This window comes from Choloepus didactylus, chromosome 5 (genome assembly GCF_015220235.1).
Source record: "Choloepus didactylus isolate mChoDid1 chromosome 5, mChoDid1.pri, whole genome shotgun sequence".
Classification (NCBI taxonomy): Eukaryota; Metazoa; Chordata; class Mammalia; order Pilosa; family Megalonychidae; genus Choloepus; species Choloepus didactylus.
In genome coordinates, this window is record NC_051311.1 from 96161481 (window position 1) to 96177162 (window position 15682).

The 15682-nt window shown below is 35.1% G+C and overlaps 1 protein-coding gene across 1 annotated transcript in view; it reads right to left on the reverse strand.

Annotated features, from left to right (window-relative positions):
- GNAT3 (G protein subunit alpha transducin 3) overlaps positions 1-8576 on the reverse strand; it is a 48183-nt gene extending 39607 nt beyond the window's left edge. Inside the window, exon 1 of the mRNA XM_037836514.1 lies at positions 8459-8576. Within this exon, the coding sequence (XP_037692442.1) occupies positions 8459-8576 (118 nt within the window). The remainder of the gene's footprint in view (positions 1-8458) is intronic.
- Positions 8577-15682: the final 7106 nt, after the last annotated feature.

Consider the following 15682-nt stretch of genomic DNA (forward strand, 5'->3'; position numbering starts at 1 on the left):
TCAAAATGCTCTTCTAAGTATAAGAACTCTTTTCTACATAACCACAATATTGTTTTCATGCTTAAGAAAATGTATATCAATCCAAAATGTTACCTAACACACAATCCATATCCAAATTTATCCAACTGTTCTAAAAGATGTTTTTCACAGTTCTTTTATTTCTTGGATCCAAGATCCAATCAAGGTTCACACATTTCCATTGGGTCTGATGCTGTTTACACTCTTTTAATTTAGAAAATTTCCTTGTCATGTTGTTGTTGTTGTTATTACTTGTTTTTTTTGTTGACATGAGATTGTCATTCTCTTAAAGTCCAGGACAATTTTCTTAATTATTGCTCAATATTCTGCATTTGTCTGATGATTAGAGTCAATGGAAATTTTAGCCTATATATTATTATTGCATTTTTTAAAGTGCATCATGTCAGTAAGCATGTGATGTCAAATATATTTCTATGACTATTGGTTTTATCCAAGTACCTAGTTCTGTTATAGAGTAATAGTAAGCATCACAAGTTTGTGAAATTCCTCATCAGCCAAATTATCTAAGTTTGTTTCATTTATGTCAATATAGATAGAACATTGTGGCTATAAATTATCTTTTCCTTCTAATGAGCTTTTCTTTGACTACTTCAACTTCCAATTTTATACTTGTTTTATTTGATAATATTTAAAACAATGTATGAGCATTCTTGGATTTTGAAAAGTATTTTAACAAGTATGTCATCTGTCTTATCTTTTTAGCATACCTTTTAGGCTATAAAAGGAAGGAGAAACTAAAATACAGAGTTATATGATTTTTCCCACATAGGCCTATTTCAGTGGATAGATAAATACATAGATACATAGATAGAAAGAAGATAGATATAAATAGGTAGGCAGAGATCTAAGTGTTCATTACTTATGGAAGTAGTAATGCATACAACCATTTGTTATAAATTAATATTTCAAAAACATGTCTTTGCTAAATACACAATTAGCCTTTATATGCTGGACATATGAAAAAGGGAAAAGTAATGAAGACAGAGGACCAAAAACATCACATCTATAGCTCTCGTTTGAATTACTAACTTCCAGACCCATATATTCATCTAAGATATAGCCCCACTGTCACAAATTTGAATGTCCCAATCTAGACTTATTACTCTTTTCCACCTTCCCCCACATAAACTTTGCCCTGCATGTCACATATAAAATAATCACTCTACCTGTTCCACTCTTGGCCATTCCTCTCACCTACCTCTCATGTGCAGTCAGCCACCAAGTTCTGTTGATTCTGTCTCCTAATGCCCTGAAATCTCACTTCCAAATTTGTGATCTCTACCTTAATTCAGAATCTCATCAGGTATTTGCTGAGTGGTGACAATTTCCTAATTGCCTACCTACCTCATTCCTCCTTATAAAATCCTTGTCCCATAGTGTATCCAGGGTGATCTTTGGGGAAAAAAAATCCAAGTATTAACATCTCCCTTCCATATGTCAAACCTCTCAATGTCTTCCTATTGCTCTCAGATAAAAAACAAGCTCCTTAGGCATTGACTCATATGGCTCTTTTCCAACTCTATTTCCACATACCAAATGGATGATTATGATCTAGCCGCTGTGAACAATTTACAGAAGTATTTTAGATTCGATTCTGTCTTTCATCCATTCATCACACAGGCCTGCCTTCCTCTGGTAGGCCATAGAAATTCACTGGAGAATTCTCATAGAATTAGAATGCAGAATCTAATTTAAAACTGACACAAATAGAAATGAAAGGTTTTGTTCTGTTGCAAACTAGGTGAACTTAGGCAACTGTATTACCTTCTTAAGTTCTCATTTTTTTTATCTATATAATGAAAATAATAATATCTATTTTATAGGATTTTCTTGAGAATGGAAAGAAATAATGGAAGCAGTAGGAAAATAGAGAGATAAGAGATTCACACCTTCAGAGATAGAGCTAAAGCTAAACTTTGTGCCAAGATTGATTTTCAGAAAATGGGCAAGAATTGGTCAGAACAAAAGGAGCTAAAGAAGACTATAATATTGAGTTGATATAATGGGAGAGTGCGTAATGAAAGGCAACACAAGAAAACAAGTTTGGGGATGAATGGGCAACATGATAAGTTTGGGAAATAATTTAGAGGTCTTCCAAAGTGCGCTCAGGTTATTGATAGACAACAGAAACATGGAAGTATGGATCCTTTGCAAAAGGATTTTGGAGTCATTCTTCTAAAAGTGAGAATTAAGTCCTGACATGAAATTCCAATAGAAAGTGCAGACTAAAATGTACAGAGGTTCAAGGAAAAACCCTAGTGAATGAATACTCACTAGGTGGAGTGGAGAGAAAAGGCAAGCTTCAATGGAGTGAGGTTAAAAAAAAAAAAACACAGAAACCCAAACAAAAAACGAGAATATGCTGTCGTATCATGGTAGCCAACAAAGGAGATTTAAAGTTATTGAGTTCTGAGTTTTGTGAATTGGGGTTATCAGGGCTCTGTGGGAGATAATTTCACAGTAGAGAAGTTAAATTGCAACTGACTGACGAGAATGTAAAGGGTAAGGAAATAAGGCCAGGGAATACAGACTACTTTGAGAAGTATTGTTTTTGTTCTTGTTTTTGTTTTTTAAAGATAGCTATTAATGTGGATTCAAAAGGGTTGTGGAGTTAAAGAAAGTATTTTAGGCAAAATGAAAGAAACATCTTTATTGGCCAAGAGTAGTGAGTAGAGAATTTTGAAGATGGCAAAGACACAAGATAATTAACGAAGGAAATTCTTAATGTGTGGAAGGAGGAAGAAATTACCGCACAAAGACAGAAATAACCTTAAATGAAAATGAAATACCACTTCCTTAAAACTGGGTGAAGTAGAGGAAGGTTTGATCACTGTCTTGTAAATAGGCAGTCACTTAGGGTGGGCTGGGAGGGAAGGAGCAGTTGAGGATGTGGTATTGGGAATGTGGTCAGCTGCCTTTCGAATGTTTCAGTAGAAAACTAGAAATAAGTAAAATAAGTGTGGGCCCAGCTAGAGTTACAACATGAATTGGTTGGTGAACAAATGGAAAAAGATACACTGCTTTGTTCTACAGCACCTGGGAATGAAGGAAATTGGGAATTTACCCAAGGTGGGTGCATCAGCACTAAGGGCAGAAAAGACATTAAATAGCATCACTTTGGAAGAAATCACCTGGGAGCAGTGTATTACAACATTGACAAACAGAGAACTTTAAAGAAATAACCAGGGTTGAAAGCTGAATGTAAATTAAGGTAGAAGGAGGGACAGGCTACTCCAGAATTTTAAGAGGAACACAGCTGAAATGGCTATCTCCAATTGGAGGGAGGCATGTAAAATCAAAGAACTGTTTCAGTAAGTATTAAAAAGCATGAGCAATAATAGAATATAAAATGCTGGTCAGAGAGGGAAATTTCAAGGTTTCTAAGGGAAGAATAATTCTAAATAGCATTTTTTTTTTATATTGGGATATAAAATATTGAGGCAGGAATTCAACCCATGACTTCAACATTATTAGCACCAAGATCTAATAAATGGAATGGTTATTTCCCGCATCTTGATGGAGTCTAAATCACATTTTCACCTTGAATCCTACTTTAGGTTCAAATTCTGCATTGAAGTATTTACATGCAAGTATTTGGAGAAAAATATATAATTAGATAGAATTCTGAAAATAAGCCTAAATACTTAAGGAAAGGCATATTTTTATTTTTTTGCAAAACGTATCATGGAGTTCTTACATTACCAAATATTCCACTGCCCTCCTTCCTTTCTGACAGAATGGAAGAGTAAATAACTTTAAAAAAAAAAAAAAAAAAAAAAAAAAAAACTGCTCATGGTGCTGATGTAAGTGTTACAAAGTGTACAATAGAACATCTGAATGAAAGAAAGTGAATACAAAAATGTTCCGTGATATTATTAGAAAAGTACTGTTCCATTGTAGTTAACAAGATCCATATTCAGCAAGACAGGATTATTCAGTCTCATTTATGCATTCTATCATCTAAGCAAGTATGGAATGGTTTAACAAATGGTTTGCATTTTTCTATGTAAGTTACTTCTGGAATTACGTTTAGGATGTACTAGTTAACTGAGATAAATTAAAACAACCAAACAAATATATAAAGAATATTTGTCTAAGCACTTTTTGCCTGTTGGAAAAAGGCACTTAATATAAAGCTACTTGATGTTGCCATGTGTCATTCTTTATAAATAAATGCAACATTATAAATAATTGGCTTTGTCTCAGAACTTTCAAATTATTGTGGAGTATTTATACTTAGGAGAACATTGAGAAGTCTCCAAGCAGACCTTTCCTACCTAATATTTTTTGTCCACTTTACTGAAAAATAATTTAAAATATTTGTATTAAAAATGTTCACACAACCACAAGATTGGGGAAAAGCCAATAGCTTTATAAACACAAAATAAAAATAAATTACTATTGTTGAAAGGAAAGAATGGTTTTAAGTTGGGATCAATAAAACAAAGGAAACAACTGAAAGCATTATTTAGGAATATGTTCTGTATATTGTTCACAAGATTCTTCTCTTATCACTGGTGATCATAAAGAGACTTATTGGTTAATCTTAGCATAATTATTCCGGAGAATCTATTTAGCTGATTACATTCATGGACAGACATTGGCTATGTGTGTGTCTTTTGAAATTTCAAAATTTCTTACACTTGATGAATTTATAATATGGCCAGTGACTCAGGAACATCTGCAGCTACCTGTACCTTCTCCCACTCACCCTCAGAGATGTATTTTTAAAATAAAATAAAGAACTATTTCAAAAAGAGTAAAAGTAAACACTTTTTTACTATTTATTTATTTATTCAGCCTAAGTCTCATATCCTCCTTCCTTTTACTTAAACCTAAAAGAAAGACAAAGGGAAGAAAACTTGAATATGTTTATTGACATACAATTTATTCCCTATCTGTGAATCTATCACACAAGAGATATCACAATTGTGTGTCTTCTTACAATTTAAAAAATTACTTTCGCAGCTGTCATTTCTCTGAGGTTATGTGGCTAAACCAAGATCCCTCAGAGAAGTGGTTTAAAAAAAACCTGTTAACACATGATAAATCAACAAATCAATTTTATCTCAAATGTCTACCTTAACAACACTTTCTAGTCTACTAGTATTAAATTGTATTCTCTCCAGTCTGCTGTAGATAAACATTTTAAGCAAGCTCTGCTGTGCAAAATTTTATTTTACCAATTTTTTGTAACAAGCTTTTGATAATGTCAGAATCATTATAGTTCTCCCACTGTCATGCTAAAGAAATGCATTGCCTTCCAAAATAACCATTTGTTGAACAGGTGGGAACATTTGAAAATTTGAAAATGTTGATTAGCTACAATAAATATAAACACATTTAGAGTCCCTGTTTTTTTTTTTTTTATCTTTAGTTTATATCCAGGTTCATGTTTCTAAGATCCAAATGATTGAAATAATGTTTAAAACAATGAAACTCAGATGGCACCATTAAAATAAGAGTCTTATTTTTATAATACAGCAAATAAAACAATAAAGAACAAAAGGTTTTAGAACTAAAGGAAAAGAACACCAATGATGAGCATCAGTGAAACTTCTGGAAATCACGGTCTAAAGCTAATTACACCACAATAACTAAGAATTGTAGAATGAATGGTACTTAATTATATTTAATGTGACAGAGAGTGCTTAGCACATAAAGAAAAAAACAAAGCTAATTTTTCCCCATACTTCCTATGGGGTTGTGAATCTAATCCAGTTCATATGATACAAATTTGTAAAACTACAGAGAAAAGTAATGCAGTAAAATAAGAAATAAATCAGAACTGAAATTTGGAACAATAGATATAATTAGAGGAGATAAAGGAAAAACAGAACTTGAAACACTGAATTACTCTGTAATTAAATGATGGGTATTTCTTTTGAGTAGAATAAAGTTTTAGTCAAATATTGTTTAAAGTATACAAAATAGAATTTGGTTTTCATATTAAAATGTAATCTTTTCTGTGGCATCTGTACAGGTTCACCTTTTTTTTTAAAAGCACATGACATTATTGTCTTGATAGCAGCTATCAAATGCTCCAGGAATATATGAGTCATCTCCAAAATGTTTCCTAGAAGCCTGCCCTTTGTTAAAGAAACAGATTTAGCATTTGTTCTGTAATTTTACTTAAAGTCTGAAAGGTATAATAAAAAAAAGAAATCTGTCTGCAAGGTGATCCTTTAATTGTAAAGTAGCACTTTGGTAACTCTTCAGATTCAGGGAAATCTTGTGTCCAATATACCAAATGGTATAAAAACTTTAGAGTATATATGAGACTTGGAAAACTGGTATTAGGTGTTTAAGGACTTAGAAATTCACCAAATGATAAGGAGAGATTTAACATGAAGAATTAGTTCTGTTAAAAGATTTCTGATTTTTTGTTAGACTTAGTATCTGATCATTATTAAGGGTAAACAGGTTAGTCTCACATGATATATGCTTATTAATAAACTTTGAAAACTTTGGTTCAGACCACACTAATGAATGAGAATCATTGTTTCAATGATGGAACAAATTCAACAGACTTCACTGGTAGTGGGGGGTTGGGTGTGTGTGTGGAAGGTTTAGTTTAGTTCCATGGGTGTCTTTTATGATGTCTTAATGAGGCTGAAATCCATATAAAATTAAAGTTTAGAGAATTTGAGTTCAGTTTAAAAATGCAAACCAAAGAAGAGTTGTTGAAAGACTTTTTTGCTTTGAATTTAACAATGGAATCACCATAGAACTCAAATAGAATCCTTAAGGGAAAACTTTAGTGTTTGGATTGTAATTGAAATAGGAAAAACTTAAAAGAATTTGATTCATTTTGTATCAGTGAAGAGGTGATGGGAAGATTCAATGCACATTCTATTGGAACCAAATAAATCCAAGCATATTATATGGTAATGATAGAACTGACTGTATGAAATTGTGATTGTCTTGGGAAAGTAACAGTTGTAATAGTACTATTAATGACTCTTTTATATCTCTGTACAAAATTTTACTCTCTCTCCCAGATCCAACCCAGAACTTTAATCTTAAATTAATTGGTATATTGAAAAAATAGGTCTATTTTAATGAAATTTTATATAAACATAGGGAATTTTTTAATGTATTTTATCAACACTCATGCCAGTGTTCTTAGTACAAGAAGCATACGAAATGCTTCCATAAGAATGTTTGACTTTCTGGCCCACCTTTTATTTGCTGTTTGTATATCCACATTACTTCTGATCCTGATCAAAACCTCAGCTAATACTCTGGAGTCTTATACTGGTTTCAGAAGAGCTTACTCCAGTATTCTTCTGTCACCAACCAATTGTGGTTATTTGCAAGTGCTGTGGTCATGGTGCAGCCATAGAACTTGTGTATAAAGGGAGAGAAAATTCCTTCTCCTTTGAACAGCTGGGAATCTCACAGTTGGTTTATGAGATACTTTTGAAAATGGGAACAAATTAGGCACAGTAAAGGAAAATTTAAAAAACAAAAAAGAAGAAACTGAAGACGTTTTGCCACATGAGAGTTACAATTCTGAAAGGAAACAAAGCTTTTTGTTTGTTTTTCCTTCGTATAATTACGAACACGGAGAACACACAATTATGACTAAATTAAAGTTCTTGTTTTGTATTCTTCTTTTTATAGGTCTTTGTTATTATTGAAAAACATTCCTGCTTTTGGTGAGCACTACATATTAAATTCTTCAGTTTAGAAGAATGTGTGGCATACAGATTATTTTCCTTCTTTCACGTCATTGAACATTTATTGAAATCATAGCTGTGTAGTAAAATATTGTGCTTTGAGAGAATTAAAAGGTGGAAGAGACACAATTCCTATTCTAAATAAATATATAAATGTCCTAAAGAATATAAATGCAGTACTATTGAAGTATATAGAAAAGATCATGGGCAGTATTCAGGTGTCTGAATAATATAATTAATATGTTGAAAGTACCTTGTCATACTCCTTAAATAAGTTGAGACCAACTGATTTTAACAGCACAAGTAAATAAATAGCATATTAACTGATTTTAAAGACTACATTATTTCTGTTCAAACAAAATATCATAAATCTTTGTAACTTATAATTAAAGGATTGTTTTAAATATTAAAAAACTGAAAATGATTAGGATGGTATAAAATAATAAATGTGAATGTTTTCTTTCCATAATATTAAATTATATTATTGATATCAGGAAATATTCATCTAATAAATATTTGACTTTCTGATTAATAAAGAATGAAATAAAAGACTAAACAGAAAAAGATGTTATTAATTATTTATAGAGGGCATGTAAAGTCTATTTAAGTTCCCAAACACATTTTCATAATGAATCTGCCATATGGTAACACAATTGAAATTAAACTTCGTGAAAAATAAATACATCACAATTAAAGAAAAATCAGTTTTTTTAAAGCAAAAGGAAAAAAAAAATTACCTAATAATAGTAACTTTACAGTTCTTGCATCTCGCTCAGCATCTTCCTGCAGCTTTTTCTCCAGTTCTTTTGACCTTCTGGCTGACTCTTTGCTCTCTGAACTAATTCCACTCCCCATCTTGCGGTGTTAGATACTCATCAGTTTACTCGTTGAAACTTTTTCAAAGGTGGAGCACAGCTCCGGTGTGGACAAAGGATGTGAGAGCAATGCTCTGCTCAAGTACCCAACAGTGCATTCCCTCACCTTCTAAAATTCTGCTTTGACTAAGGAGATGCTTTCTGATATATCACCTGATCAAGGGGTTAAACCATACAACCCTGATGGACGCTGAAGAGGAAATTCATTATGCTTTCAAATTAAATGGCCACATCTGGCACATTTTCAAAACCTGCTTAACTTTTTAAAGAATAACATAAAATAATATAGATGGTGGCAAAATCTAAAAAGATTTTCTGCAATGAGCCATTCAAACAGATTATTTCTCAGTAATAGCAATCTTTGTTACTCCGATTAAAAGTTATGATTGCTAATCAAAAGTGTTTGCATCTTCAAATGTTTGTCACCAAATTCCTCATAAACATTCCTGTATCACAATCAATTTTTGTATTTAATTATCCAAATCTTACTCTCTCCCTATGCTTAGATTAAGACTACAGTATTCCTACATTTAGATAATGAAGCATTGGGAATCTCTTCTTATCTGTCAATTAGCTATAACATTTTTAAAAAGAAAAGTGGGAATAAATAAATATAGCTCTTGTATTTATACTTGTATTGTCACAAACAGAATTCACCACATAGTTCTGTTAAATTACTGATTTTAGTCTCAAAGTCTTTATCTTTATAATTGAGCTTTTACTGCCTGTGAGAAAGTCAATCCATCAATGTTAATTGAGGGCCCACTTGGTGTAGATACTGAACTGTGTCCAATTTAGGCAGTGCATTAACTCTTTGGAGCCATTAAGCAATAGCTGCCAGCTGGAAGGAAATTTATTGATTTGGTACCAAGGGAATAAAAAGCAATGATCTTTGAAACATTGGTTAATTTGGTTCTTTGTAAAAGCAACAATGGTGAATACTCCTATCTATGTTCCACACTACCCCATTAGATATCATGTACTTCTTGATGAGCTGCAGGCTTGAGGGCAGAGATTATGTTGTACATTTGTTTATTTACATGAAGCACAGAGCACCTAATAGATTTCCAATCATAACAGAGTTAGTTTTCCTCATAAACAGAGTTAGTTACCTGTGGCAGTAGGCAAGTCTTTCAATGCACATTTTGGGATTTTCTGCTAGAAATGCTAGAATACAGGGTCAGCCCATCAACCTGTCAATGCTGTTCTTCTTGTGGGATCACTTGCAAAGTTTGAACAGGTGGGTTTTTGCATATTCACACAACAAGGAAATAGACTGCCAGGTTATATACACATTCCTGCTTTGTTTACTTTTTCACATAAAAATAATAGTTTGCAGATATATAAGCACAGTCAAAACCTTGTGTATCTCATCCCTGCAAAGCCATGTTATGATTAGCATAAATATGAGGAAAGGGAGGTAGGCAATGATTTATGCAAATCATGCGATACTGCTTTTACATTGCAAAGGGCCTGTCTCTAAGGAATGAGCTGGTACTGCCTAGTTTATTTATAGTCACCCAAGAACAGAGAGTCCTCTCTGAAAGCCACATGAAAGAGCACAAACACTGAAGTAATCTCTCTTTGGCTATTGCTTTAGTATCTAAATTCATACTAGTAGTACCTGAATATATAACATTCTTATTTGTTCCCCAGCAACAACAGACCAACAGGATACTTCATATACTTTTCATTCAAGTAAATACCCCATCCATAGCTTTTTAGTGGAAACACACCCTGGCTCTGACAGAGCATGCGTTTTCCTAAAACTCCCTACATTGTTTACTGACTAAAACTAACCTACTCCTTTGAGAGTGGAAGTTTACTCTTCTGCATTGTATGAAAATGATGAGCTTCTACTTTTTGGTGTAACCCAGAATGTTCAGCAGCAACTTTATGAGCTTATTATGTTATTGTTTTCCATCAGTGATTAAAACCTTGTTGACGTAAACTTCAAGATGTGTCTGTGTTTAGGGCAGGGAGCAGAGGAAGCTCGTTTCTCAGCCCTCTCCTGGGTGCCCAGGGCACAGCCTCACTAATGAGCTGGGGTTGTTAATACGGCCATTAGCCCATGTTGCTTCACTCAGGGGTATAGCTTTCTGGACCTAAGGAAATGACGAAAATCAAAATCGTAAATTCTACTAGAGTAGGGACAAAATCTTACTAGCTTGAATGTTCTCCATAGTCTTTGACACAGTGCTAGCCATGGGAAATGGTTAAAAAAATGACTTTTAGCTACATGATGGAGAACTGCTGTGCTTTGCTTAGGTGAGAGTGTTCTCCTGTCACCTTGGGCCCTGCTGAGGTGATTGTATGTTTAGGCTTTCTTTCCAAAGTTCAGTGTCATGGTTGTTCTCCTCAGCACACTGGAAATTTTAGAGAAGCTTGAACAAACAATGAAAAAGCTCAATTTTAGTCTGTGATAGTGCCAGTATATACAATTGCAACTGTTAGTCCAACATTTACACTTTTTTTTCTCCCAGTTTTAAAAGTAAAAGCAGCACATTCACATTGTATTTGTTAAAACTTGCATCCCTAAACAGTGAGGGAAAATTGATAGAAGACAACAGAAACTAAACTAAATTAGATGCTTTTTATTCAGTGAAAAGTATGGCCATGTTTTTTATTTATTCTTGAAAACAAAAAAAGCATAGAACTATTCAATAAACATCGATATCATTATTAGAGTTCTATATACTGGCCAGCTAAGAGAGAGAGAGACTGCTCTGTACACACACAAACACACATGTGCCATGAGCACACACAGAAAGCAAGAGAAATTGTGGTGAAGTGCCACTGTCTACTAGAATCACCATTGAGAATACTTTTAAGAACCTTATTTTCTTTTTTTCTTTGCCTTACAGCATCAGACAGAATGGGGATATCTGCTTTTGGCACTGGCTTGTATAAGAAAGAAAATGGGTTTGGGGTCAAATACAGAATGAGCTCTCCTCTCTAAAAGTCACCGAAATACCACAAGCCTGAATGATGTGAATATTTTTTCCAATTGCTGTTTCTGGTCAGGGTCTCTGTGGAATCTTCGGAAAGGGATGTTAGCCTTTAAACAGTTGGAATAATTCTACTTCACATTTAAAATTCAACATATAGCCTGGAGCGAAGTAGATTATTTGCCACCTACTTTTGATACTGAGATTTTCAACCTACTTTTTTGGAGAGACCTCTTTTGCCAGCATTTTTTGGGCTTCTATAGTCCTCAAGTGGGATTTTCCCTGGGGTTGTTACACATGGCTAACTTCAAAGAGTTGCTTCAATGGCTTAGCTCTTGCTGGAAATTGTCAAACTAGACTGCCATCTGCATTATTCTGTATTTTGTTTCTATATCTTACAGGAGGTGTTGACTTCAGGCAGTGGGTCCCTGGGTGGTTTGAGTCCTGGCTGCCTTAGACATGACCTTTATCCTTTTATATCCCCATGAAATTTGAGGCAAACTAACCTTCCTTTGCCACTGGTACTCAGATTTGCACTTCTGGGAGCCCTGAGTGTGGTATTTCCTCCAGAGATTTCATGCCTTTTGGGGCTTCCTAAGAGCACTCTTTTGATCTTGAGGGAAAAGGCCATAGTTTGCTGTTTCAAGTTAGTACATTCAGATGGTGCAATAGGTTTACATTGCCAGCAGCTCTTCAGACTAAAAGGTAATGCAAAAATGTGTTTTTATTCATTGGAGGTGATTCCACCGTTACCAGCTCTACATTCTTTTCTTTATGAATTAGGATATGATTGTGCACAATAAAGTTTGCAAATTATTGACAGAGTCACGATTTTTTCCCAAGGGGAATCTTCCTGTCCCAAATTTTCAGTTTCTTTTAAGAAGTTTTTGCACGTTTCTTTACCACATTTCCATCACTAGGTTCCTTAACCTAATTTTCAGTAGCTACAGTCCAGATTATTTTAACAGCCTCTTCCTTAGATTTTCTGACACTAAGCTCTGCCCTCCCTGCCCATGACCAGCCTGTCTAATCAAGACAGGCTAAATTAACTCAAATACTGATTTAGTCATTATACTTTATCCTGTAAAAATAAATATCTCCCTATTAATTAATATCTCCTATCTAGACAGTCTGCTGTTACACACTCAATAATTTAATGATTAGTACTACCCAACTATCCAAACATATTTCCCACTACCATCATAACACATTCTCTATTATAGCCAGGCTTATTTCCTTCCTAATAAGGCATCACTTCTCAGCTTTCAGCTATAATTCTTTTCTTTTTTTCATTACTGGGAATGTCTTGCCCCTCCCCGGGTGACTTTTTCCATTGTACACAATCTTTAAGAAAATCTAGAACTTATCTTCCCCATTATACTTCACATCTGTTACCACCCATTGGGTGATTCCTTACTTTCCAAATTCTTAAGAGGAATTGCTGCTGCTCAGTTTGTCTTGCCTCATTAACTATTTAGGACACTTTCCAGCGACCATGCCCTATACTATTCTCTTTATAGGCTGTAAGCTGAGAGTACAAGAAGAAATATTGTTCATTGAAATAATTTGTGAATAGTGAATGACTAATGGATACATGGTTTTTTACAGTTCTTTTGCTCCATCTTGGAAATGCATTATTCTTTTTCCCAAATGATTGAAAGTATGAAATGTTAACCCAAGAATTGCAGGAATTTAGTTCTTCAACAATTGATATCCTGTTATGTGCCAGGCATGGGAGATTTAGCAGTAAACAAAATAGTCAAAGATACCTACCTTCGCAGAGCTCAATTTCTAGTATATGTGTGTGTGTGTGTGGGGGGGGGAAGCTAACAGACAATAAAGAAGATTAATATCTAAAGCATGTAGAATTATAGATGGTGACAAGTGCTAGAAAAAAAAAAAAACAGGAAACTGAAATAAGGAGCTTCAAGGTGGGTTGGGGATGAGATATCATAGTTTTACATAACCTTTCATGGCAGTAATTGACTGAAAAGGTATAATTGTCCAAGATTAGCTTCCTTGGAAACTAACTTTGATATGAGAAAATGCAGCAGGAAGTTTATTGGAAAGTGTTCTTTGGAACAAGCCATGTAAGTGAGCAAGGAAAGCAATATTGGCAAAGGGTGAAGTTGGACTGCAATGTTATTGCAACAGAGAACTCAGGCCATCCCATGGTGATCTCTAGAGCTGATCTGGCCCTTCAGATTTACACTGAAATGAGGTAAGAGGGCAGGACCTTATATCCCTTCAGGGACCAGACACTGAATGTGTGTTGCCTCTGGGGAAAGGGCGTAAATTTGGATGTGACTGATCCTTTTGGATGAGGGTATTTTCTGGACTGGGACTCAGCCAGGAGGATGATCTTTCAATCTTGAAGGTATCTCTGGGCAATACACCACAGCTTTCAATACAGATCACTACTTTTACCACTTGGGCCCACTTGCTTAGTTTGATATATTCTCCACATCTGGGACTGTCCTAGAATTCTGGTTACTCTTTTTCCTGAGGCAATTTACAATAAGAAGTTTAGTGGCTCAAATTACAATCCCTGACGGTGCTGCTGATCTCGAGACTGCAACTGCTACTCATCATCTTGGACTTTGTCACTCATTCTAGGTTTCCCTTAACCTGGGCTAGCACCTAAGGTGACCAATTCTTCAGGTTTTCCCAGGACTGTGGGGGTTCTTGGGATGTGAGAGTTTCAATTTTAAAAGAGAGCAAACTTGGATGAGTTGGGCAGCTTGCTAATGTGTTTGCTGTATGAGTGGCTTAACTGTTGAGTTTATCGGACTCTCATCACTGAGCGTTGTAAGTCCTTGGTCATCATACACTTCTTAAACTGTGACTACAATCCTTGTTATTTTCTGTGAACATTAAGCATGAAAGTATCAATAAACATTCCCCTGGGTCACCTGGATGCCAAATATATTCTTTCCTGATTTCATTGTATGACAGTAGTTCTTTATCATCCTGGCAACCAGGGTCAATTATCCATACAAGTTTAGTGACTCCTTTTCTCACCTGTTGGTCTCTTGGTCACAAAAGAGTCTGAAGTGATAAAGAAACAGCTGTAACATATCGTTTAATGGGAATCTCATTGTGGCCATGGTGGAAGCATATGTCCTATGAGAACCAGGAAATCTAGACCCACAGAGTCTAATGTAAAAATGGGAAGCACAAATTCTCCAAGTGGGTCACCGGAAGAGATGATAAGCAGATTCTCTTCTATTTCCATCCCTTATTTCCCAGACACATATATTCTACCTTAGGGACACAAGAACCACGTAATGTTTATTGATTTAAGGTATATACTGTTATCCCGAGAATGACTTGCATCTCTAAGCTGGTGGCTCAGATCCACTTTCAAATAGCTGTTCCAGTGATTTAGCAGGCCAGCAGCTTCTGAGTGGTACCATAGACAATAGAACCAGTGGATCCCATGGCCTTATGCCCACTGCTGCCCCTCCTTTACTGTAAATTGAGTCCATTAGCCCAAGGCAATGCTTTGTGGTACTCTGGATCAAATATTCTATATGCCCTTGGATAGTGGTGCTGGCCAAGGATCTCAGTCAGGAAAGGTAAAGCCATTTAGAATGTGTTGATTCCATTCAAGGTGAATGGCTGTCTCTTCCAGATTGGAAGTAGTTCAAAGTATTCAACCTGCTGACAAAAGTCTGGTTGATCTCCTGGAGAGATTTAACCATAGCGGGGTGGGGGTGGGGAGTCAATGTTGATTTCTTTCATTGGACATCTATCTGGCAGAGACAATAGCTGTATCAGCATCAGGAAATGGAAGCTCATGCTGTCATCTCCCTGTACAACTTCCATCCATGCCATTATGGGCTAGCAATGGGGATCTCCTGAAAAGGTTCATGTGACATCAATTAGCCAAGTTTTTCTGTCTTATTTGTTACTTTGTGCCTCTTCCACGGTGGATACTCATTAGTGAGTGTTAACCCGTGATAAAAATCTTCAATAGTTTCATCCACATTCCCTTTCCCCAGACCTCTTTGTTCATATCCTAATCTTTCTCTTTCTAGAATCCTGGCAAGTCTTTTGCAACTATGCATAATAAGTTTTATTCTTACCTCTGGCTATTTTTCTGTCTGCACAAAGTGGATGACTGCCTGCACTGCCC